Source organism: Astatotilapia calliptera, chromosome 5, assembly GCF_964374335.1.
Source record: "Astatotilapia calliptera chromosome 5, fAstCal68.1, whole genome shotgun sequence".
Taxonomy (NCBI): Eukaryota; Metazoa; Chordata; class Actinopteri; order Cichliformes; family Cichlidae; genus Astatotilapia; species Astatotilapia calliptera.
Window position 1 is genome coordinate 8,496,536 of NC_137426.1, and position 24,379 is coordinate 8,520,914.

Below are 24,379 nucleotides of genomic sequence, written 5' to 3' on the forward strand. Positions count from 1 at the left end.
CTTAATAATTTATTAACAATTTCTATTATTTAGGTATTTTGCAGCTATTTTCCATTTGAAGTATATTAGGATTTGACAAAAATACATTTGAAGACTTACTTGAATTTTGTGTTTGCCTAAAAACAGCTTTTCTCTATTTTGAGGGCCATTCCTGCGCTGTCCATTACCTGCGGTGCTGAAACTGATGAATTAACCTGGTGTCTCTTTTTCTAATGTGAGCAGCAAACTAATTTGATTACGCTAAATACGATGTTTCCCCAAATAAAAAAGTCATATAAATTAATATCGGCATCAGATAAGTAGACCGGGCCATCTAGTTGGAGCCTCAAGTGCCAGTTCCCTTTACCGGCTCACTCCAGTCAGAGCGTGGTGCTGCGTTTTCCCCCACGCTTCGTTGCCCTAATTCTTCAACCCTTGATAGGTAAATTTCTTACGCTCGCCAAGCTATTAATGGTTAAACTACGTCGTGGGCGTAGCGGCTCCTTGTAATGGCGACCGTGCCGTAGATGTTCCCAGGTTTGTGAAAATGAAGCGAAGAAGAAGTTATTTCTTTTAAGTAAAACGCCGAGGTTCCCCGTAGGAGGACTTTGCGTCTACAACCATCGTCTTTATAAGTGGCAAATATAGCTGTACTTTTGAACTTTTACGCTCCCGAAATGATGAAGCTCAAGTCAAACCAAACCCGGACGTACGACGGGGATGGCTACAAGAAGCGGGCCGCTTGCCTGTGCTTCAGGAGCGAGAGCGAGGAGGAGGTGAGTTCGGTGATGTGAACTGTCTGGAGGGCCAAGCTAATATTAGCATCCGTAGGTTTTATCCAGCCTTTTCTGTTGTGTGTAGATCGAGACGTTTATCAACACGGCTTTGGTTTTATCCCAGCTGGAAAATGATATATTTTATTCTCGTGTCGACTCCCGACGTTTTGATTAGTCACTATTTTTTAGCTGGTACTTACTCGAGTGTTATGTAAGCCTCTTTAGCAGTGCAGATAGCAGCCTCGGTTATGACCAGACTTACTAGCTCCGCGCTAATGCTAACGTTAGCTTGCTAACTACCCGGGTTGCTGCCGTGGGCAGCCGGCTATCGGCCAGCAACCACAGCCCACAGTACAGGCTGTGGTGAGTGCTGACTCTATCACTACCAGCTGTCGGATGGACAGAGAATATTTAGTATTTAAAGCGACAGCTAAGATATGTATCTGCTCGCGTTACAGATAGTTTGGCGAGCTAAGTGTATTGTGTTAATGCAACTGGTATTACTAGCCAAACATTGTACTGCTATGTAGCTAGTAGCTATCCTAGTTTAAGCCAGAAGATGACTCTGGCAGTGATAGCCGGCTTGTATCACTTGTGTATTTTGATTAGTTTGTTTGCGAAATTGACACTGTTGATATTTGGAGCACCAGCTTAATGGAAGCGTCGAGCCCTGTGTGCATATTTTACAACATTATTAATGCTATTTGTGTAATTTATCGCTCCTATCTAGCCGTATCAGAAAAAGCGAAAACGTGTTGTGGATTACTTGAGCTCAGTCGCGATTTGGGACGCTCACGTACAGTCAAAAGGAGACACAAAGATGTCTTTGTACTTACATTTTTCTAGGGGAGGAGATGGGACCAAACCAATTCCTCATTTTGGTTAAAGTAAAGGCCAGACTGTGTAGACAGGGGTTGTTGATTACAGGAAACGTATCAGCATTACCAGCACCAAAGTGGAAACTTTTACCTAAGACTGTAGATTATTTGACTGGCAGCCAGGGGTTCCACAGCTCATCTCCACTAAGAACCCAACATCTAAACTAGTTCACTAGCTATGATTTATTGACAGTAATAAAAGTACTAGTTTTCTTAAACCCAATGAGTTATCATTTCCATTTTTCTTGAGTTGTATTTTTCGATGTCCCAGTTGATATTATGTGAACAGTAACTCAGAGTTGGACTGTCATACCTGACCAGTATTGTATGGGGTGTTTTGCAGGTGCTACTGGTGAGCAGTAGTCGACATCCTGACAAGTGGATAGTTCCTGGAGGGGGAATGGAGCCCGAAGAGGAGCCCAATGTTGCAGCAGCTCGAGAAGTGTGTGAAGAGGTTGGTTGTGTCACTCAATATTGTTATATCTTATTTAAGCCTGTAGTATGATGGCCTTTTCTCTTTGGTTTTCCAAGTGACAGATGTTGTCTCTATGTATACTGCGTACTGGGAACCTTAACGTGATCCTTTTCAGAAATGTCAGTAGCTGGAAATATAATTCTCAGAAAGTGTGGCAAATTTGTTTGAGTATAGACTCATAAGATGTATTGTATTACAGTTCTGTTAACTTGTCTGTATTTAACACTGAGCCTGATACCTTGTTCTCAAAATCCATTTTGTCAATGCAGTCATCCTGTTTGCATGGACAGTAAGAGAGAGAGCCTAGCAACATGTAAGCTGTATCATAGCATCATGTTACAAAGCAGTCTTTAGGTGTCAAAGGAGGTCACACAGAGATTGAACACTGGCTGCACAGCAGTTTGACTGCAGTACAGTCAAGTCACACAAACGCAAAAAATGACAACAATTGAGTTTTATTGTTTGTAAGTTTCTCGTAGCTATATATATTAGTATACAGTAGTGGTCACATTACAAGGGCAGCTTGGAGGACACAACATGTTGTTTTTGTTGTTCTGTATTGGGGTGGATGGGTAGTAATTAGTAAACAGTTCTGAAGCTAATTGGAAATCAATATCCTACTTATACTGCCTACGCCTGTTTGTTAAATCAGGTATTCTTCCACTCTGCATGCTGTTCATCCTTTGGATATTTTGATCAGAATGGACACAGGGCACATAAGACACTGAATCTCACCCGGCGGTTGGCTCCTAGTGGGCCGCTGACCTTATAAAGCCTATCCTCTCTGTGTGATCCGTCACACTGATGGATGCTGATATCATCCCTTATCCTGGCTCCTGCTGATTGGTAGCTTTGGTGGTTGCAGGACACTTAGGCCTGCCAGCAAATTTCCACAGGGTCAAAAGCAATGTCACATCACTTCTCAGGCTCCTTATGTGCTAAAAGGCTACATTCAGAAACTCTGTGGTGACTGAGTGCTGCTTGATACATCACCAACTACACTGGCTTTCTAAGCCTTTTATTGGACGATGGTGTAATAGGACATATCCTAATCCTGGTGAGCCTGTTCTGATCACCGTATAAGTGATAAGTGATTGCTTATGCTTATTGGTTTGGAGTCTCTCCAGGGATGAGAGTGAAGACAAGGCATGCAGTAGCAAGCCAAAATTTACAGAGGGTTTCTTTGTTAGACTGTTCACTATCTCTGTTAATCCTTGTATCTTGGAGATGCACCCCGACCCTGCAACCTGAAGACGCATTGCATAACTGGTAACGAAGTCTCAGCTGTACATCCTCTTCCCAAGTGTTGCCCAGTAGTCTTGTGTTACATGAATGCCAGAGCTGGGAGACTTTTTCCATCTCATAAAAACAAACAGGTTGACTTTTGGCCTATTACTTAATCCCTGGCTCGTCTTTGGAGTTTCTAGTGGTGTGCCTGCTCTTTACCATATGATCAAGCTGAAGGCCTTAGGAGTGCAATTGGTACAGTGTGTGGAGTCAACATTTATTTATAGAGTGAAACTGGAAACTGAGAAAGAAGCTGCAGAGATGTCAGTGAGAGGCCTGGTGCTGTATCAAAACCTGACCTACTGTTAACCTCTGGGAGTTAAAATCTTGGAGATGATTTTTGGTGTTAAAATTTTCTCAACAATATTAAGCTCTCAGAGACCTTAAAGTTTCTCTATGACAGAAAGGTTGTGACATTTATATGGCTCTGATTTTAGGATTGTGAGAAAAGGTATAATAACTTGCAAAGTTTTTATTCATCTGCTTTTTTCCCCTGACCTTTTACATGACAAAACTAAAAACGATTTTGAGAGAGAGGCTGTCAAAAAGTGCCAAAAGTTGAGAGAGGGTTATTTTTCAGATGTATAATAAGTCAATTTTAAAAATCAGTTGATCAGTAAATCAGGAACCTTTTCCCCCACTAATCTGGCACTTTCCAAGAAAACTGTGGCTTCAGCCTCTGAAAAATGTTTTTCTGTTTTTGTTGAATATTATGTTTTATGTAGTTTAGTTTTTTTGACTAGTAGTTGGACATCTGAGACTGGGCTCTGACAGATTGTGAATTTGTTTTTCCTCACTATATTATTGTTTTGTTTTTGTTTATTTTGTCAGTTGCTTGATTAATGTTAAACATTTTGTCAGAAGAAATCAATGACAATTATCAATGCGTTTAATAGTAATTTCATTGCTGTAGAAGTAATTTATGTCCAGTCATTATGAGGGGGGAACCTGACATTGACCTACTTTGTGAATTGATCCCTTTTTTAGGGATGTTAGCTTTTTCAGCTAGGAGAGTGTTTTCCAAGTGGTGCACCAATTCTTTTTGTTTTTGTTTGTGAGGATCATAAATTTTTGCAGTTTAGAACTACAAAAAAAAAAAAAAAAAAAAAACGAGAGCCAAATCCCTGGCAATTTGCATATATGGGAGCCTAATAGGGGAAAATATAGTGCTTTGTTTTGTGGGAAAACAAAGTTTACAGTTAAGGGGAGATGCGTGAAAAATACCTGTCATATGACTTCTGCTGGACCAGCAATGTCAACGACTGTTAGCCCAAGTGTGTTATCTGTTGGGCGAAGTTGGGTAATGATAACATGGTATCTAAAGAGAAACTTGGAAACCAATCCCTTCTAGGAAAAAATAAAACAAACTGGTTTTGAAGTTGAGGCAGCAAAAACCTTGTTTTTGTTTTGCTTTGTTTTTTCTCTACTTTTTTTCTTTTTTTGGCTTGTGTTAAAGCTAAAGGAGGCAAGATATATGCTAGTGGCTCCTGACACTGTTGGACAGCTGTCAAAAGCATGCTTTTCAGTGTAATCAAAAGAAGAACAACATGTCATATGACATACAGTCATATGAAAAGAGTTTTCATCGGACTAAGCAGTCCTGCGATAAACTGAAGTATGCTCAGCAATAAGTACACAGCAGCAAGTAATCATTTTCTGTTTGACTTTGTCAGTTTCACATTATTGTCGAGGAATTTGGTCCCACTCTTCTTTACAAAGTTTTTTCACCTCATTGAGGTTTGCGGGTATTTTCTATGCACAGATCTCTTATGATTCTGTCACGTTGAGGTCCCGACTTCGACTGTTCCATTGCAACACCTTGAGTCCTTTCTTTGTAAATTTGTTGTAGATCTGCTGGTATTCTTTGGATCATTGTCCTGTTGCATGACCCAATTTTGGCCAAGTTTTAGGCATTGTTAGTAGGGCTGCCACAAACGATTATTTTGATAGTCGACTAGTCACCGATTATTTTTGCGATTAGTCGACTAATCAGATCATCATCCATTGGACGTACAGCGTACAGCTTATTGCACCAGCAGCATCTGGTCTTATATAACTATCATTAGCTTACAGCTTGAAGTGTTTGTGCTAACTAAAAATAAAGACAAGATGGTAGTTTATTAATTTTTAATGAAATTTGCAGATTGTTTCGGTGAAGTTTAATAAACTCCTTGCTTTCTAAAATATAACAGGACACCGGAGTATATTTTCCAGCGTCTCACACTTCTGATAATCAGTTGTCTGCTTGACAGTTTTAGCTGTGCAAAAAACTATAACTTTAATCTCAGCCAAACCGATTTACTCAGGAACAAATAAAATACTAAAGAAAGCCAAACAATAACATTTTTAAGTTATCTAAGTGACTTATATATATGTTTAACCTGACTAGCGAAAGACGGCGGTGGGTTTGAAAACGATTTGCCGGGAGTCCGGTGTTCTCACGGCTCTAGTTAGCCTTGCCCCCGCCTAGCTAACGAGCTAGTGGGTAACAGACGTCTCCGAAAACGTCGGAGCGCTTTTGAAAATATGTGGTGTCTTGATAAACTGAGCAGATATTTGAGGTTTACACAGCTACATTCTCGCCTGAAAATATGTTAAACGTTTATTTTGTGACCCAGAAAGAATAATAAGAGTAAAGTTAAAACTAACTAGCTGCCGCCATTGTTGACAGCTGCGCTATGAATTCTGGGACACAGCTTCTTCTTCTTCGGGGTTTAACGGCAGCTGGCATCCTTGTACATGCAGTGCTGCCATCTTCTGTTTCAGTCCGTTATTACACTCTTAAATCCTACTACTTATTCCTGCGTCCTTTGTGATCTTACAAAGCTTCAAACGATGCGTCGACTATTAAATTAGTCGTCGACGATTTTAATAGTCGACATAATCGTGACTAGTCGACTAATCGTGGCAGCCCTAATTGTTAGTGGTATCAGAGGTTTGTGCTGATATCTTGTGTTTGGGTTTTATCCAAATGTGGCGTTTTGTATTATGGTAATAAAAATCTTCACTTTGGTCTCATCTGTTGAAAGGACATTGTTCCACAAGTGTGTGGTTTGTTCATATGCAACTTTGTTAACCTAAACCCAAGTTGTGTTGCCATGTTCTTTTTACAGAGATTAATCTTTCTCCTGGCAACCCTTCCAAACAACCCATACTTGTTCAAACTTCTTCACACTTGCATACCCACTTAATTAGTAGCACCTGGCTTCTGCTTACCCTCTTAATTCCTTTGGAGGCAGTAAGGGTGTACTTCGGTTTTCACAAGACTCACATGGCTGTATTTTGTAGGAATGTGCACAATCAGTTGACTGGACAGTTGAACATTGCTGCCCTGGCTTGTCAGCAGTGAAAATTTCTGTCAGTGAGGCTAATATGTCTTTAATGTGCAACACTCAGCCGAAGCAAAAGACAACGTGCAACACTAGTGCCAGTGGACACTAAAGGGCAAATGTGGACTCCCAAGTTTGTGAATGAGATAACTTGAGAACAAAGCAATGTAGGATATTCAAATTGATGTCATAGGTATGTGCTAAAAATCTTGGATGAGATTGAATATGTTACCTTGATCTCAAGGGCAAGGTCATGGCTCAAATTTTCAGAAAATCTTGTAAATGCCATAACTCGAAGGAAGTCAAATTTTCAAATGGATACGATAAGTGTATCTACTAAAAATCTCTCTTGCCTATTAAGTTAGTGTACAAGAACATCCCCAATTGTTTTTGTTTTACAGCCCTAAATAATGTGCCTCGTTGCAGGAAAGTGCATGCAGAACAAGACTTCAGTCTTTGTATATGCTGTATATTGTTTTTATTTTGTGGACGCAAAAACCACAATCCAGGATTTAGATGGAGTGAATGTGTGGGGATAAACACAATCTTATGATGTAATATAATCCAGTGCACAACAAACACCATTTCCAATTACCGTACAAATTAAATCAGCTCTATTTGAAACTATTTCAACTAAACACTATGAGGTTCAAATGGGTGTTTATTGTTAGGCTGTTGGAGTGCATTCAATTATACAAGTGTTTTTGCATAGACCTCAATCTCTTCATATTGAACGAAAAGCCTTTAATCGTCTGTTGTGACTTCATCCTGTGACAGTATTTACTGAGCATTTCATCATTTTTCATTCATTTTACAGGCTGGTGTGAAGGGGACTTTAGGTCGCTTGGTGGGAATATTTGAGGTGAGCTGCTGTGTGTTGACTTTTTTGGGGGGGTGTCTTTAAGTGTCACCTTACTGTTTGGTTAATTATGCAAATGTTTTCTTCCACAGAACCAGGAGAGAAAACACAGGACCTATGTGTATGTTCTTATTGTAACGGAGGTGCTGGAGGACTGGGAGGACTCAGTCAACATTGGTAAAGCACTGTTTGTTTACTTGTCAGAATGGGGATCATACGGACAAAGTTCTCAGGCAGTCACATGCTTGACTGTAGCTTTTTTTTTTTTTTTTTTTTTTTTTTTTTGCCTGGCCTTAGTGATATTACAGTTTTTAGTGTGTGTTTACTGGGGAAGATTATAAAACCAGCTTTGTCCCTGCCCTTGTGATTTTCACTTTAGCTGTGTGTATAGTACTAATAATCAGTCAAAACCCATTTTTCATAATGACTTTTTTTTCCCCCGTGTGTTGTTTTTTTTTCTTGCATGTTAACCTTCTCCACAATGCTTTCTTTTTCTGCAAAACAGGGAGAAAAAGGGAATGGTTTAAAATAGACGATGCCATACAAGTGTTGCAGTGTCACAAGCCTGTGCAGGCCACCTACTTTGAGGCTCTCCAGGAGAGTTGTCTGACCAGTAATGGAACTCCACTGGTGACCACGATAGGTGGGGACCTCTCCCCTACCTACAGCATCAATCAGAGCTCTGTTTCTGGGATCAGATAACTAAAACCACAACTCTGAATACCCCAGGAGCTTTCGCCACCACCTGCGCTCTTACTTGTGTTATTTCTCTTCTCTTCTCTTCTCTTCTCTTCTATGCTCTTCTCTTCTCTTCTCTTTCTTTTGTCTCAGTAACATGGTTTGCCTTGCCAACTCCTTTGTGCCAGAAATCTGGTGCAGACTCAACAAGTGTTGGATGAATAGTCCAAAACACTTTGTAAATGTAAATGTAATTTTTGACCCCTCTTCTTTTTTGTTTTTGTTTTTACTGACAACTGCATGAAGTGTCCCCTCATTCCCTTTTCCTTAACACACCCTTAGCGTGGTGTTTATTGAATGCAAGAACTACTTTTTACTGTTGTAATGTAAAAGTGTATACTTAGTGCTTAAGCTGAAGGCTTTTGGTGGTCTTTTTAATGTCTCCATCTTTTTTTTTTTTTTTTTTTGTTTATTTTTCTGTGAATGAATGTGCCCATAATAAGTGTACTCCCTCCCCTGTTTTAAGGATAGGAAAAATTGTATCTGAACGAAAAGAATTGTGGGAAGTGACTTGTCTTGCATGAGCGCTATTGTTGTTGCGTTTCACTCACTCAAGTGACCTGATGCTGACTGTGTGACAGACAGGGTAAGGTCTTTTGGCTTTTCTTCATTCTTCTCCTGTTGTAGTTGTTCTTGTTATGTTTTTTTGTGGTTTTGTTTTGTTGTGTTTTTTTTTAAACCTGAAGGATACGGCCCCTTAATTTCAATATTCTTTCCATTTCTGTTTTCAGCTGTGTTTCTTTCCTATTTGGGAAGCTAGCCAAGCACTACAGGTTTCAATTTCAGAGCATGCATATATGTATATATGTATATGCGCTGCACAGTGACTGAAAGAATGTCAGCAGACAATGTAAAAACCATCTTTGTCCTCACTCTTCTCTTTTTGATCCCTTTTTGTTTTCTTTGTTAAAACGCTTTCATGTGACTGACTACAGAGTCTTCCTCCAAACACTGAGAGGGTGGAAATAGTAGATTTCAGAATCATGGACTTGTGTAATTTCAAAGTGCAGCACATATCACTTAAGTTATTAAAACAATTTCCATATTTTACTCCTCACATTCAGATTGGTTAAAAGCAATTGTTTACATTGTGTTTGTAACATAGTACAGATGAATTTAGCGGGCACTTTTCATTATGGTCATGACTCTCGTTTTTTTTTTTTTTTTTTTTTTTAAACCTTCCCTCCTTAGTATTTATTCTGCATCCCCCAAAATACTCAAAACACCTGCTTGACATTAAACTGATGTCAAACTGATTTTGGCAAGATGCAGAACAAACAAGCCTTGTACAGTTTGAGACCTTGTTTTTAACATGTAAAATGCTTTTTGGATACTATTTTTTTTTTTTTTTTTTTTTTTTTTGTTTGTTTGTTTGTTTTTGGGTTTTTGTTTTTTTTTCCTCCTCTCTAACGTTTGGCAAAAGTCTCTTTAGCTCAGCTGCATCACTTGGCTGCGATGTGGCGTGAAGCAGCTGGCTCAATACTGTGAAACTGGAGGCGCTGTAGATAGCATGTAAGAGGTTTTTATTGTAAATTGTTTATTTCTGTATAGATCAAAGATGAGAATACAAATGACAAAACACCTCTTACACATCTGTGAGTGCTACATGTCATTTCAATTGAGGCTGGAAAACCTGATTGAACTCACTGCGTTGGCTTTAAAGCTGTGAGGAATTTTCTCTTGAGATAGCATTCAGTACATCAGAGGCTAAAGAACAAGGAATGTGGCTGTGGGTGAGATTAAAGAGCCTATTTATAATAGAAAATTGTAACAACCTTAATGTTTTTGTTTTAGACCAAAATTAATTGGTAATGGCAAGGATTTTTTTTTCTTTTTTTTTTTTCTTTTTTTTTTTTTGTTTATCATCTTTAGTCAAACTATGAAATGAAGTATAACTGCATTCTGAGCTGGAAAGCCTGGAGTCTTTTCCTCCTCTGTACCACTAGGTTTAATCAGTGAATTTTCCCCTAGAGGGTTTCTTTCATTGATCTCCCCACTTTGGTGTTCTGCCTTTTTTCCCCCACATTGATAAATTTGGAAAAATTTGCATAAGCAGATCTGATACATTTCACCTTCCAAGTTTATAGGACACAAAATTTGCACATCCAACAAACATTTGCATTTGTTTGGAGTTGTCTTTTTCTAACTGGTGAATTTCATTCGGTTCTGTTTTTCCTTTTATTCATCTTTTGTTTGCTCTCCCTTATCTCTTTCTGACTAGTTTATAACCCCGCCACTACTTTCACCAGATGGCTGTTTACTCTGTTTTTGCTAAGCAGTTGCAGCTGAAAACTATGCTACAACTGTATAAATGCAGGCAATGTGGGACTGCAGGCTGGAAAACCACAAGAAGGAGCTAAAAGATGCTGAATAATAGTGTAAAGTTGAGTTTAAGTACATAGGCAAAAGGTCTTTGATTCTTGCATAAGAGAAACACAGTTTACATTAAAAAAAAATCATGTTAACAAAAAACTGATTATAGCCACATTAAAAAAGTATTTGATGCCCATAGATTTAAAAAGATTTCATTAGGGTTTGTTGGGAGACTTGGCAGTACTTATGTATTTAACAATGAATATGCACAGAAAACTCCAGTCTTATGATTCACAATCTGATGAGAAACCCTTTGATAGGAAATGAGAACTGAAAGCAAGCGGAGCAAAGTTTATCTAGACAAAGAGCAGAGTGGCTTTTAGTGGTGGACTGAGTCTTTTCTTCCATGTTTATGATTATGGTGGAAATCACCACATGCTAGCACAGCTGCTAACACTGCCCTGCAATAATCCAGGAATTCAGATCTCTTCTGAATGACAGTTAAGGTGAAAAGGGTCTAAAGTCTCCTCCAGCCTGAGACTTTGGACTGTTTTTACTGCTGTTTTAGAAAGGTGTGGTGGTCAAAGTCTTGCTTTATGATGCTCTACCTGGCACTTGAAATGAGATTTTGTGTTGATTAGACTTTTTAGTCATCATCTAAAGGTACAATTAAATAGAAACGGGATGAAACTACATATGGCAGAAAACAAAAGCCTAATAAACTATGGCTCTCTAGTTTGATGCGGGTGACAGGTACTGTCAAAATGAATGTGAGGAGGATTTAAACAGTAAAGTAAACAGCCAGTCATTTTTAATTATTAATAACCACTTATTCCTTATCCTGTGTTTTGTTTTGTCTTCTCTTGTTACTGACAACCTGATGTCTTGTATATAGGTAACACAGCAATCTGATAGCCAGAGAATGCACTTTGGCTTTGGTCCTAAAGGATTATTGTAATTCTTTTTTTCTTTTTTAACCCTTCTTACTAAAATTCAAACAGTTTCTGTCACAAATTGACTGATTTAGGTTGGAGTGCTAGCGGGAAATTTGGAAGTAAAGGTTTTCACTTGAATTCCACATTAGACTGATGGTATCATTAGATGGTACAAACACATTCACCCTTTCTTGGACTTCTTGGCTATAAAATTGCCTCTTTAAAATAATGACGCTTCCTAACTTGAAACCACTGGAGCTTCAGATAAAGTCACTTCATTTAATTTACCAAAGTGGACGGTTTATTAATGTGTTGCCATGTCAGTTAGTTGGGCCCCATCTTGTGGCCAAAGCAAAAGAATAAAACAAAGCACATCACTTAGCAGCTGAGGATTTGTAACATTCAGTTTTCCTTTAGCACAATGATGACCGTTTCACCTGCTAAACGACTGGAAAAATGTTAATAAAAAAAAAAAAAAAGACAGCTGCCATCTCTGAAAAACAACCAAACAAACTCTGAATTTGATAACTTCACTTTTGAACCGTTGACCTCAGCCTTGAAGTTGCATATCTGTATTTGTGTTCAAGGTCTATGTGTCACTGGAATTTTTATTTTTTTTCCTCTTTTGTCATTTGGGACTGTGGAATAAGACCAGTGTGAGAAGACTGAAGATTGTAATATAAATGTGCCAACAAATAAACACCAGTATTTCACATTCAGGCTGGTGTGTGTGTGTTCAATAAGTCTCCAAGTGTGCTCTTTCTAGAGTATGTAGGTATTTACAACAACTGAAATATTGTAACTCTGTAGCCAACTCACCCATCAGTTTGTTTTAACTCTTGAGGTTCATGTGTAAAAAGAGTTAGGTCTACTTTCAGGATGTCAGCAGCAGGACATCTCAAGACTGTCAAGACACTTTCTTTCATTAGATAAATCTGCTTATAAGCAGATTTGTCAAGTCAAATTTGTGTTGAAACATCGTAGAAATGTCAGATAAAATTAAAAGATAAGCTGGTTAACATTTTGAGAGTCTTCAGTAGCAGCTACAACCTAATTGGGTTTCTCATGGTCAAGTATAGTTCCTGACATATTCAGTAGTATCAGGGTAGATTGACATCCTTTCCAGGGTTGGTAGTACTTTTTGTCAACATAGGAAAATCAATCCATTCATTTTCTTCCACTTATCCAATTTAGGGTCGCACTACACCCTGGATAGGGTACCAGTCCATCACGCACAAGAGCCCAGATCCATCTTTGCTTTCAGGAAAACTATGAGAGTCAATGTTAAAAACTTTAAAAAGAAATTTTCCTCTGTGTAAAAAGGTTATGTTGGGTTAATTATAACTTTGGCAAAAAGGCCCAATTTAGTATGCAGGTGAGTCATTGAGTCCTAGATCATTTCAACTTGACGCTACCATAACCACCTAATGTTTTCTGTGTGGACTAACAGTGAGGGAGATAACTGTAAAAATGACCCTCCACACAATTTACCCACCAGATTAACTTCCTGCCAAAAACAAAGGCATTTGTTTTTCATTTGACACCATCTCAGTCTCACTGTGGCACCTCTCTTGACACACTCATTAATTATCAAAGTATTTTAATACTCAATTAATCCTGAGCTGGTCCACCATCACATTGCTCAAATTTATAACCAACGTATGTGGACTTTCGCCTGCTCATCTTACAAAATACTTTAAGAAGAAAAGCACAAACAGACCGAGTTGTATTTGGATTTTCTTTATTGTACACAAAGAGAGAGTGAAATTTACTGAGGCTGCTGTCCTCTGCCACGTCCAAAGCCACCTCTCTGCAACAGAAAAATGTTGTCAGTCGACCAACATGTTCAATACAAGAATCTACAAGTTTTCCAGCTGCACTGTATAAACCACATTTAGCTTTCTGACATTCCTTTTTAAAACCCATGTAAAACCGCACCCACAAATTTAGGGAGGAGAGCCTTTGTTGTTCTGCTGTAGAAAACAATTCTTATAACAGAAAAACATTCAAGATCAAGACAAGGTTTTTGTTGCCAGCCCATTTCTCAAAATACCCGCATGAAACAAAGGAAATGTACTTACAAACTGGAACTCTGTGGCAGCTCCAGCACCGGCCTCTGCCTTCTTGTCAGCACCAGCTAAAGGAGAAGTTATGAGTTAAGAGGTCAGCCAGTAACTTTCAGAAATGTCAAACTTGTTAAAACTTCACCATAACATGTCAAATATATACCAAAATTAGACAGGGGGGGTGGGGCAGTAATAATAATTTTTACTGTTGTTTTTCTTTGATAAACAAGTTTAAAGTTCACACCAGCAAATTGCCTTCTGAACATCAGAATGATGTGATGGGAGCTTCATATGCCTCATTTTTAAAATCCAAATCCTCCACATACATCGATTTTTGTCTTTGTCATACAAGCTCAATCCTTTCAATAATATATATTTGATAACATGTTTCATCTGAATCATTGTGATCATTTTGTTGTAGAACAGTTTTCTAAAGGAAACATGATTTAGATTCTCACCTAAGAACATATTTAACATGTCATTTGCTTTTGTTTTGGCACAAGCACTACTGGTTTGGAAACAGGCTGTGATTTGGCTTAAAACAAACCATTTTACAACATTACATTTACCATTAACGTTTAACATTTTCCAGGGCATTGGTTTCTACCGCCATCTAAAGGTGACGTAGCCAGTGTAAAGTTTTTACATGCAGTGATTCAGACAGCCACTAGAGGTCCTCCAACTTTAAAATTTTATACAAATCTACTCAAAGTTTATCGAGGTGCTCGGATGTCTGCAGATGCCTGTACTTTTTGGAGGCAGGTCATTTCAGAGCTTTGTGCGGTTACAACTATTGGTGTTAATATCTGCGTGACCAGCCTATAAGAATGAGGACTGAGGTGCTCATTCAGACAAGAGTAGACAAACTATAGGAACATGTGATGGGTCACATCACTGCATTTTCACATTTCACTCTGAAAAATCAAGACATTTTACTAATGAATAACACCACCGTATGATTTAATGATCCAAAATTACCATTTTAGTTTGCATCATTCATGTAAACATCACAAGACCACATGAGCAACTCATAATGTGACTAGTGTAGTTGGTGTTATACGTACGGGGCGCAGCAGATCGCCTGTAAGCATCTCTGTCAGCCTCCCCACGGTTAAGGCGGGCGGGCCTCTCTCCTTCCACTCCTGCAGGTAAAAAGATGACAAAACATTAAGCTCCAGTTTTCCTGGCTTTCCAAAAGAGGAAATTCAATAGGCTTTAAAATTCTTTAATTTTAATGCTAACAATTCTCACTAAATATAAGTCTTTGGACTCTGAGGTCCCTCTTTTGAGTTTATTAATGAACTACTTAAATTTGTATGCTTTACAACACCCTCTAACAGCAAGAGGAGACCATAACATTTTATGTGGCACTTAATTGCTGAAACCTCTTTAGCATATTTTCATAAGATCCAATTGAAGATGCCAATTGAAAGTGCAACTTCAGCTTCAACGAAAGGCAAGGAAATTGTGAAATGAGATTGTTACGATCTAGTTCAGAAGTCAATCAAAAAACTTTCATTGATAAAGAGAAAAAAATAAACCTTATTTAGAACAGATCACACTCAGGATCCAGAACATCTAAAACAATCTGCTAAAGTTTAGATTAGCAACTTTGATTTCTGGAAAACTGTGTTTGGGCACCAGATTTTCAGTTCACAATCAGCTTCAATATCATTTATAACCTCAGGAAGCATTAACATATTAAATACTATTACTAGTATTTCTGGCTTCAGGAAATGAAAAATCAAAACTTATTAGAAACAAGCATGTATGATAGATGTTTTACCCTTGGGCCTGGGCCTTGCGGTCTCAGGGCGGGTCTGGCGGCGCAGGGTGGCGGGCACGATCTCAGGGGGAAGGTGGAGGAAGTCTCTCAGGTACTGGATGCCCTCATTGGTGAGGTACCAGTAGAAATGGCGCCAGGCAAATTGCTCCTTGACGTACCCACAGGACTTCAGAGACTGCACGGAAAAGCACAATTACCACATTATACTGACTACCACAATAAATCAGTACAAAATCTAGGTTGGTATGGCAGCACTATGCAGAAAGTATCTTTAGGCTTCTTGCTCAGGTAAGTGCACAGAAAGCAAGTAAGTGCACAACAGTGCTAACCACCACACACCATACTGCCCTACAATCATTCCAAAAGATAAAATGAACTCAGATGCAATAGATTCTGAGCCGACACCAACACCCATGTGAAAAATGTTTGAAAGAGCAAATAATCAGCCACACAACTTTACGAAACCTGAAAGGGCACAAAAGATACACATCAGTAATATCCTACTGTAAATGCCATTTGCCATGAGTGTGACGGCAGTAAAAATCAGCTAAATGTTACATCCTCTGTGAAAGCCAAAGAAAAATAAATAAAAAAATAAACAGATACATGCTGATTTTTCCCCCACATACAACAGTGGACCAAATCAAACCGTCTATTAAAAAGTGGTGGGGCACACACAAAGGGGACAGGTCCTGACATTATGGCAGGCATTGCATAAAACACTGGGATGTGAGCGCCATGCACAAGGTGGCGATGGCATCAGCCACTTGTATACATTACACAGTAAACTCAAAATAAAATCAAGGACTCATAAGTGTACCAGATGACCACATGCCACAGAACTAAATGCAGCAGCCTAGGTTCGCCTTCAAGCAAAGTCCTTTTTTCTGCATGCATTCCCTTACTTCCTCTCTTCTTAACGGCTCTATATTATAAATATAAAAAGAAAAGTCTAAATCTGCACTCACTCCCGCTCTTCTGGGAGGATAGGAAGAGAGTCCCAAATTAGAGTATCCTGAATTTGCCTCGGGTTTAGCCACCCCAATCTGGACCACGCCTAAACAAAAATCTTCCCTAAGAGGTGTAATAACAACATGCCCAAACCATCTAAATTGGCTCCTTTTAATGCAGAGGAGCTTCACTTCAGAATTAACTGCTGAAAAGAAATATAATTCTCATCCCTTAACTTTCTCTAACCCAAACATGTAAGGGGGACATTGTCCAGACAGCATGGTACTGTTAAACTACTAAACAAATTTTACAGGTACACAACCAGGACTTGATATCTGGACTGACAAATGACATCTTCCCACTTAAAAACACAAACCCAGAACTTCTAAGTGATGCTCAAAACACATTCATGATCACTGTCACATTCCCCCACTTTCTTCTCCCCACGAGCCCATTTACAGTCACTACATCTCAGTTAATTCTAGTCTTGGTGAGAACTTTACAAGCTGGACCTTCGTTCTTTCTCACCTGCATCGCTTTCATCACGTGAAGGTTGGGTACATTCTTGTCAGCAAGCTCAGGATGCTTGGCCAGGTGGACGTCTTTCTTGGCCACCATGACTCCCTCCTTGAAGAGGAGCTCGTAGATAGCAATGCGGTTCTTCTTGGGCATCAGCATCTGCATTAAGAGACAACGTGCATCAGATCCCTGGAACTCAACCCATACTTACTGCAGCCTCAATAATAGCATGCTAACTGGCTAGCGTGCTAAGACACATCTAGTAATGAAAATCAAATCGCTGAAGAGCCAATCAGCGGACGCTTTAATAATTCAACACATCACGAATTTTTGGACACATTCACATCAACAGCCACTCTGTTTTATAGAAATTAAAAGCTAATATCTGAAGACCGCGTCACAGGAGAAAAATGGCAACCGTTCGTGAACGCTGAAGCCGGGGTTACTTCTCTACTTCTAAGCCGAATATCAACGACTGAGAGGCGTTTAAGGCTAAAATACGCATATGTCTCCATTTATAATTTTAATAACAATGAAAAAACTATTATTTTTATTTCACAAAATCTGAGATGGTGAAGATATATTTGGATTATTGCGCCGAGTCTCACTTTACCTTTCCACTTGTTAAGGGACCGGAGCCGGAAGGAAAGTTTCTCTTCGATCAGGAAGGTTTATGCTGTGGCGCGGGCCGGCTGGAAAGGCTCACCCTCTGCTGGTGTGGAGGGGAAACGTATCCTGTGTTCAATATGGAGCTGCAAAGTTTGGGGTCATCCTTTAAAACCAGCTGCACGAGCTGATCAGCGACTTCTTCTTAGTTTAAAAAAGACGTGAAGGGCATTTCAAAACTCAACAAAATCATCCACTAGTGCTCGGTGCTTCTTCTCCTTCTGTTTGTCTCTTTGTTTATTTGTAATATTAATATTACAAATAATGAATAAATAAATAAATACAGTGGGTTTTTTTTTACACAGCAGTGATTCAAAGGCTTCAGAAACATGGACCCTGGATAGCAAGATGCAGCCCTCCAAGAAAAGAAAGTTACTCCTGCAGAAAATCTTCATATCTACCTGGAATATTTTTAAATATGCATAAGAGCAGACAGACCTTTTTTTTACTGAAGGGATGTGGCATTTAAAAATCAAAACAAAACAATAACCCCAAGAAATGTGTTGTATGCAGTCCATTTATTTGCATGGAAGCTTCTTTCAGAATAAAGAAGTAAAAATCTCTGGGTATTTTCCCAACCTGACTCGAAATACATTTGGTGTGTTTCATACATACATACTTTTCCTTTAAGAGTAAACAGTATTATGGGCTATTTCTACTCCATTTTTACTTTATTTTTACACAGACTACACACAGTCGCAGTGTGTTAACACACAGGCAATGAAGTATATTCAGTATAATATATAGCAAATAATTAGAATTTTTTTTCAGTTGAGTTACATCAAAAAACTTGGTATAAATGAATGATAATTTTGTGGCAGTCATGTCTGCAAGAGTGAGTAATCAAAGAAGAAATAAAAATAAGATTATTTAGATAACAGCAATTTGCCACTGTCCAAAAATACTTGTTCTTAGTACAGTGAAAAATAGAAAACATGTGCTTTCAGCTTCTCTAATACAAGGATTTCATCTTATACATATTTGACACATTTTCCTGGAAACGTTGTAATAATAATAACAACAACAATAACAATAATAATGATAATAATAATGATGATAATAATAATAATAGGAAGAAGAAAATTGGGCATTTATTTTGAAAGACCTTCCCGGAAAACAACCCCTCCGTTACGGTTGGTTTGATTTGAGCCGTCTCACCCTCCCCCATCTGGCGGCTCCTCTCAGCGGCGCGTTTACCGGCGACAGAAGGAGGCAGTCTCGGGTGATGAACGGAATTATTACATTTTGAGAGCTCAAAGGAAGCTGGATTATCAATTCGTATAAATTTGTAAGTTATTCTTGATTTCTTTCATAACCGTGTGTCTGCTATCAACAGCTAGCCACCGGCGGTTGATTTTTATGATGAAGTAGCTTAATTCAGAGCAAATATTACTGCTGTCGGCGATAACGAGGCAGCAAGCGACCGCGACGATTGCCAACGAGATTCAATTAAAGTCCACAGATTTAAAAGTTATTTTTTTTATAAAAGAAATACAAGTCTGCCTAAGATTTGTTATTATTTGCCTCCCTTATCTGTGCCTAAAACCCGCAGTTTGTATCTAACACCGCTGCTCTGTTCTGCTGCTTCATGACACTTATTCATATAAAAATGAGCAAAGATCAGCAAATCTACAATCTGAGTCCTTAGTAGGAGTTTCTGTGAAGAAAGTGCATGAAGCATTGGAGAGCCGGCCGGCAGCAGCCTGTGCGGGCTACTGCAGAGGGCAGGGAGGGACGTCTGAAGTAAAAAGCTTGTCCCTGGGCAAAAGCCCGTGCTTCCTCCAGACCAGCACATTTCTTTGATTTATCGCTGGAGATCAGCTGGTGGTAAATCAGGCCAGACAGGGCTGCTGACCTCCCCCTGAGCAGAGTCTCTCATCTCTAAGTGTTAGTGAGCTCTGTCCACGGTTCTGAACTCAGATCTTTGGTAGGCTCTGCTGTACAGACAGACCGTGAGAGATCAGACCACTGGAGACTGTGCATCTAGAATGCAAAAGGGAAAAAGTTGTGTAAGAACCATAGATTAAAATGTGCATCATACATCAATTTAATGTGCAATTAAAAAAAGAAACACTCAAAGAACAGTTTTGCCTTTTTTCACTTCCTGTGGTTCTGAAGGCAGCTATTAGAAACCTTCTCAGTTTGATCTTGCAAACTCCAAAGTCTGTCATTTTACCAGGAGGACTAACAGTTACATAAACATGTTCATACTGTAAGGATAAAAGTGCTGTATAAACGTGTGCGTGATTGGCTGAATGAGACTTACCAAAAGTAGAGAAGTGCCCGAATTGAGTAGAAAGGCACTGTGGAAGTACCACTCCATTTACTATGTGCTTTAATATCTGGCTGAACAGTTGTGTATTAAACTGACAACTGGGGTTGCCTGCAGCTCTTCTAATCCATTACCTGAAAGAGGTCGAGGGTGTACTGCTAATTTGATTTTGAACTTCCTGAAGTAATTATTTCCCAAAATACTCTTTTAAAGTCACTTTTATTTTATTTTTTACAAAAAAAAAAACACTTCTTCTACATTACAGAAAGCTTACTGTGTACATGTGGGTAGATGTCCTTTGCTATATGTTAACCTGGTGAGTTAATTAACCAATAATTTGGTGACAACAGTGTCAATTATTTATTAATTATTCACATTATTTGTCAATTTGAGGATCTGATGTTTTATCTTCTCCATAATTGTAAACACTTGAGATCTGACAGCTAAAAGTTGGATAAAACCCCGCATTTGTGACACGTTTCTGGAGAATTGATGAAATTGTGCTTTTTTTAAATTTTTGTTTTTTACAAATAAACATTTAAAGATTAAACCTTAATTATTTTCCAAGCACAGTCTTGTCCATCCAGTGGACTGAGCTTTGCTTTGAGTCTATAAGCTTATTCAAAATCCTTTGCCTCTCATGTTGTTTACTATAAGGAAGTCTTTGCAGCTCATTTCTCATAATCAAACTTTATTCTTTTTTATTTGAAATTACTTTTCTCTTATTAAGATGTGTATTTTGTCCTTTTTTATTCTATTCTTCTAGCAGTTGTACCAAGGAAATTTCCCACATTTTGGAAAAATAAAGTGTATTGTCTATAAACTTATTATGTGAATATTAGGAAGGTTTATTCAGCTACGATGACTGGAGCAGTAATGAAAATACTAAAGACATGATAGCAGCTCAGTCCATTTAGGCATGTAGACACTGGGATTTTTTCACAACCTTTAACTTTAAGCTGAAAGGAGAGCACTTATTATAACCAAGGTATGCAGAAGAGCGTCTCTGAGTGCACGACACATTGAACTTTGAAGCAGATGGGCTGCAAAGCAGAAGACCACGCTAGGTGCCACAGATGTTGGATAAGAACAGCAAATTAAGGTTATAATTTGCATGGGCTCACCAACATCAGATAACAGAAGACTGGAAAAACCTTGTCTCATCTGATGAGTCTTAATTTTTAGGGTCAGAATTTGGTGTAAACAATATCAAAACATGGATCCACCCTAGTTTATATCATCAGATTAGGCTGATAGTGGTGGTGAAATGATGTGGGGGGATTCTCAGCACACTTTGATCCCAACCCTTTAGTACCAATTGAGCATCATTTAAATGCCACAGCCTGCCTGAATATTGATGCTGACCATGTATAGCTCTTTATGAGTGTACCTATTTTCTGGTTGCTGCTTCCAGCAGGATAATGTGCCATGTCACAAAGCTCATATCATCTCAAACTGATTTCTTGAACTTGACAATGAGTTCACTGCAATCAAATGGCCTCCACAGTCACCAGATCTTAACCCAACAGAGCACCTTTGCTATTTGGAGAAATGGAAGATCCTCATTGTCTATTTGCAGCCAACAAAACTGCACGAACTGTGTGATGCTATCATCTCAATATGGATCAAAATGTCTGAGGAATGTTTCCACCACCTTTTTGGGTCTATACCAAGAAGAGTTAAGGCAGTTCTGCTGGCAAAATGAGATCCAATTGAGTACTAACAAGGTGTAGTTAATGAAGTTGCCAGCAAGTGTAATATATCATGAATTGATGCTTCACCACAACAGTGGGGTCTGCCCCACAGTTTGAGGACCACAAACTTAAAGAGGGAGGCCTGAGTGCACACATGTTAAAGAGCTTTCATTTGAGTGCCAGCTTGGATTAGTTTATCTGAAAAATTAGTGACACTCATTTGATTTGCTGGTGGTGGTTCAGCCCCTCTCCATTTTTGTAGGAAGGGTGACAGATGAAGTATCACTGTTAACGTAATCAATTAGACTAAAACCTAGCCCGTCTTTGCTTTTTGTATGAATAATTAGGGATATGTCATTCCCAGTGGGAATAGACACAACAGTTTGCTTCCAGTTGTCATTTGTACTTTCCATGATTGGCACGTCACATCTGGTGCACCCTGCCGATGTTAGACGATTGGAAGAAAGCAATTAGGCTTGAGTATTTCTTTCTATGTGTCCCTTTAGCCTTTGTAACCTAGAATATGGCTTCAGACATCCTAAGCTACTCCATCTATGTCTGGCTTTGGATGAATGCAATTAAAATTTTAATTTCATCTTAGTTGCTCTGAGAATTACCCCAACATTAAAACAGATGAGTGCTTTTGCTGCATGTTTTGAAAACTGCTGTGTGTTTGGACAAACTCTCCGGGTAATAATTTCCGTCGCTGAATGGAAGGGATCCACTTATAGCTATCTCAATATATTTTTAGTGGCTCAGGCTTTTAGGTAAACGGTTGAGAGAGCAGGGCCTTCGATTCTGCTGTGAACTAGAAGGTAATTGGTGTCTCAGATAGGATCCTCACAGGGGATCGTGAGAGAAAGCAGGGCTGTTTTGCAAACCCTTAAAGGTTTGCATCCTCCATCCTTTAGAGCTGAAGTGACACATGAAATGATGTCGTTTTCACTTAGCTTCTCCTTAAATACCTGTAGATGAGTTGTGTTGTTTTGTGATCCAGTTGTTTTCGTGTAGTGTGGTTTCAACCAGAAAAAGAGTAGAAAAAGAATCTGCAGAAAAGTACAATTTGTTTTTTTCTGCTGCTGTTCCAATAGTAAGATGATTAGGCTCGTGTCTGCTATCTGGATCTCTTTTAAGACTAAGTTTTGAGCTTTGGTCAAAACTGACTTTGTTCATGATTTTCCTGTAGACCGACTAATCAGTCAACAAATCTGTTCAGCTTAATAGATGTTTTAAATGCAGCATCTGCCTGTACATATGTGGTTTGGTATGAACCTCTCAGATCCCCCTTAAAAGCAAACCAGTAATTAAAGCCAAATCTATTGTATTTATTTACATGGGTAATATGTTAATGACTCATTTTCTGTTTCAAAATTGTCTGCCCAGCCACTGCTTGTGTTTAGGTACTGTCTGACTTCACTGCACTGTGCCTTTAGATTCTTAATCAGCACAGTCTGACAGTGACTGTGCAGTGCAGATCAGCTCCTAGCACAATCCAGACATCACATTTATACTCATATAAATTCAGTTCTTCAGCTGCTCTTTCATTACCAGGAACTAGAAGTGCTTGATAAACAGACATGTTAGAAGCAAAATATTGTAGCCATTAGCTTTTCTCAGTTTTGATTTTTTTTTCCTTTTGTGAGAAAAGGTATTTTAAAGGTAAATGGGTGATTTCATAGGTTTATATTCTGTTTTTTGTGTATGTTTTGTTAACCTGACTCAGCCTTTCCCCCCAGAGGTTTAAAGCGCTACAGACCAAACAGTTAATGGGGAAAAAAATTAATTACATGCAGCCCAAGACTAAACATTTAATTTAAAAAGGCAATGAGGAAAATAATACTTAGTTGCAGTCTTTATGAAAATCTGTATTTCAAACTGGGGCTCAGGGCCCTGAAAGTTGTCCCAAGTTAAATGGATCTAAAAATAATTATAGACAAAAGCAATTATTTTTCTTGTTTTTCCTCAAATTCTAATTCATTCGCAAATTGTTTTTACCCATTAGGGCAGTACAGGCTTTCAGTCAGATGCCTCTGAAATGTAATAATTTCATCAGGCACAGTGTTTTTCCCGAGAAGACATTCTTTAGCTGTAGTTTACCACAACTCAGGTTTTTGTGAGTGTCAGTGAGAGCTTCACTGAGCAAATGCACTTGGATAAGTTGATGTGATATGTGTCACGTGATGTGCATGCCTCTATTTACTGGAGTGTAATATATCAGTGCGTATCTCTGGGGCATCTTTATTGTAGGTGTTACGTTACAAAAGGACCTCACAGCTTTAGGGGAACAAGAAGAAGCTATTAGAGGTTGTTGGCTGGAGGTTTGCTTCGGTCCTCTGAGGTTCCGGCCATCAGATTTATAGCATCAGTGAAGAGCTTAAGAGTCAAATGAGAAGGAAGGAAGAGGGCTTGATGTTGCCATAGTGACTGGGTTTGTGAAAGATGGGGTCTGTGTTTGTGTATGAAAATATATGCGTGTTTGTATGGATTAGAACTGCACCAGTTAATTTAATGACTTAAAATGTCAGAAGATACGTTTACATTAAAAAAAAAAATATGAAGCCTCTGAATTGGTGTTTTGTCCAAACACTAACACATATTTACATATAATAAACATCCTGTTGTAGTGATGTAGGTCATCATGTAAAATCATCAAAGCAGAACAATAGCTAAGATATTGTCAGATGTTCCGAGGCCAAAAATGAGCTTTAAACTGGCTTACTGAAAGACCCAGAAATACTCAATTCAGTGTTTTTCCAGCGTCAAAAGGGTTTTATGATAGAGAAAGCTTAACAGTAATGAACTGTCTTCTGATAATATTTTTATTAGATTAACTCTAAACCTAAGTGTTTCTTCGGC

At 38.7% G+C, this 24,379-nt stretch overlaps 3 protein-coding genes across 4 annotated transcripts in view; 2 read left to right on the forward strand and 1 right to left on the reverse strand.

Annotated features, from left to right (window-relative positions):
• The first annotated feature begins 446 nt into the window (after positions 1–446).
• nudt3b (nudix (nucleoside diphosphate linked moiety X)-type motif 3b) lies at positions 447–9,326 on the forward strand. 2 transcript variants are annotated; one of them, XM_026167031.2, is made up of 5 exons: positions 447–755; positions 1,977–2,087; positions 7,542–7,586; positions 7,676–7,760; positions 8,089–9,326. In XM_026167031.2, the coding sequence occupies exons 1-5, from the start codon at positions 657–659 to the stop codon at positions 8,283–8,285; spliced, it is 537 nt and encodes a 178-aa protein (XP_026022816.1). In that variant the 5' UTR covers positions 447–656; the 3' UTR covers positions 8,286–9,326. The 2 variants fall into 2 exon arrangements, with proteins under 2 accessions (XP_026022816.1, XP_080157279.1); XM_080301153.1 differs by lacking the exon at positions 447–755 and adding an exon at positions 1,087–1,118 and having other exon boundaries at positions 8,089–8,831.
• Positions 9,327–13,293: 3,967 nt separating this feature from the next.
• rps10 (ribosomal protein S10) lies at positions 13,294–17,635 on the reverse strand. The gene is made up of 6 exons (XM_026167033.2): positions 17,505–17,635; positions 16,901–17,050; positions 15,422–15,596; positions 14,700–14,777; positions 13,651–13,706; positions 13,294–13,379 (listed from the first exon to the last, which is right to left on the reverse strand). The coding sequence occupies exons 2-6, from the start codon at positions 17,048–17,050 to the stop codon at positions 13,338–13,340; spliced, it is 501 nt and encodes a 166-aa protein (XP_026022818.1). The 5' UTR covers positions 17,505–17,635; the 3' UTR covers positions 13,294–13,337.
• A 1,069-nt stretch (positions 17,636–18,704) lies between these two features.
• pacsin1b (protein kinase C and casein kinase substrate in neurons 1b) overlaps positions 18,705–24,379 on the forward strand; it is a 34,182-nt gene continuing 28,507 nt past the window's right edge. The window contains exon 1 of the mRNA XM_026167036.2: positions 18,705–18,845. The gene's annotated coding sequence lies outside the window, so the exon portion shown is untranslated. The remainder of the gene's footprint in view (positions 18,846–24,379) is intronic.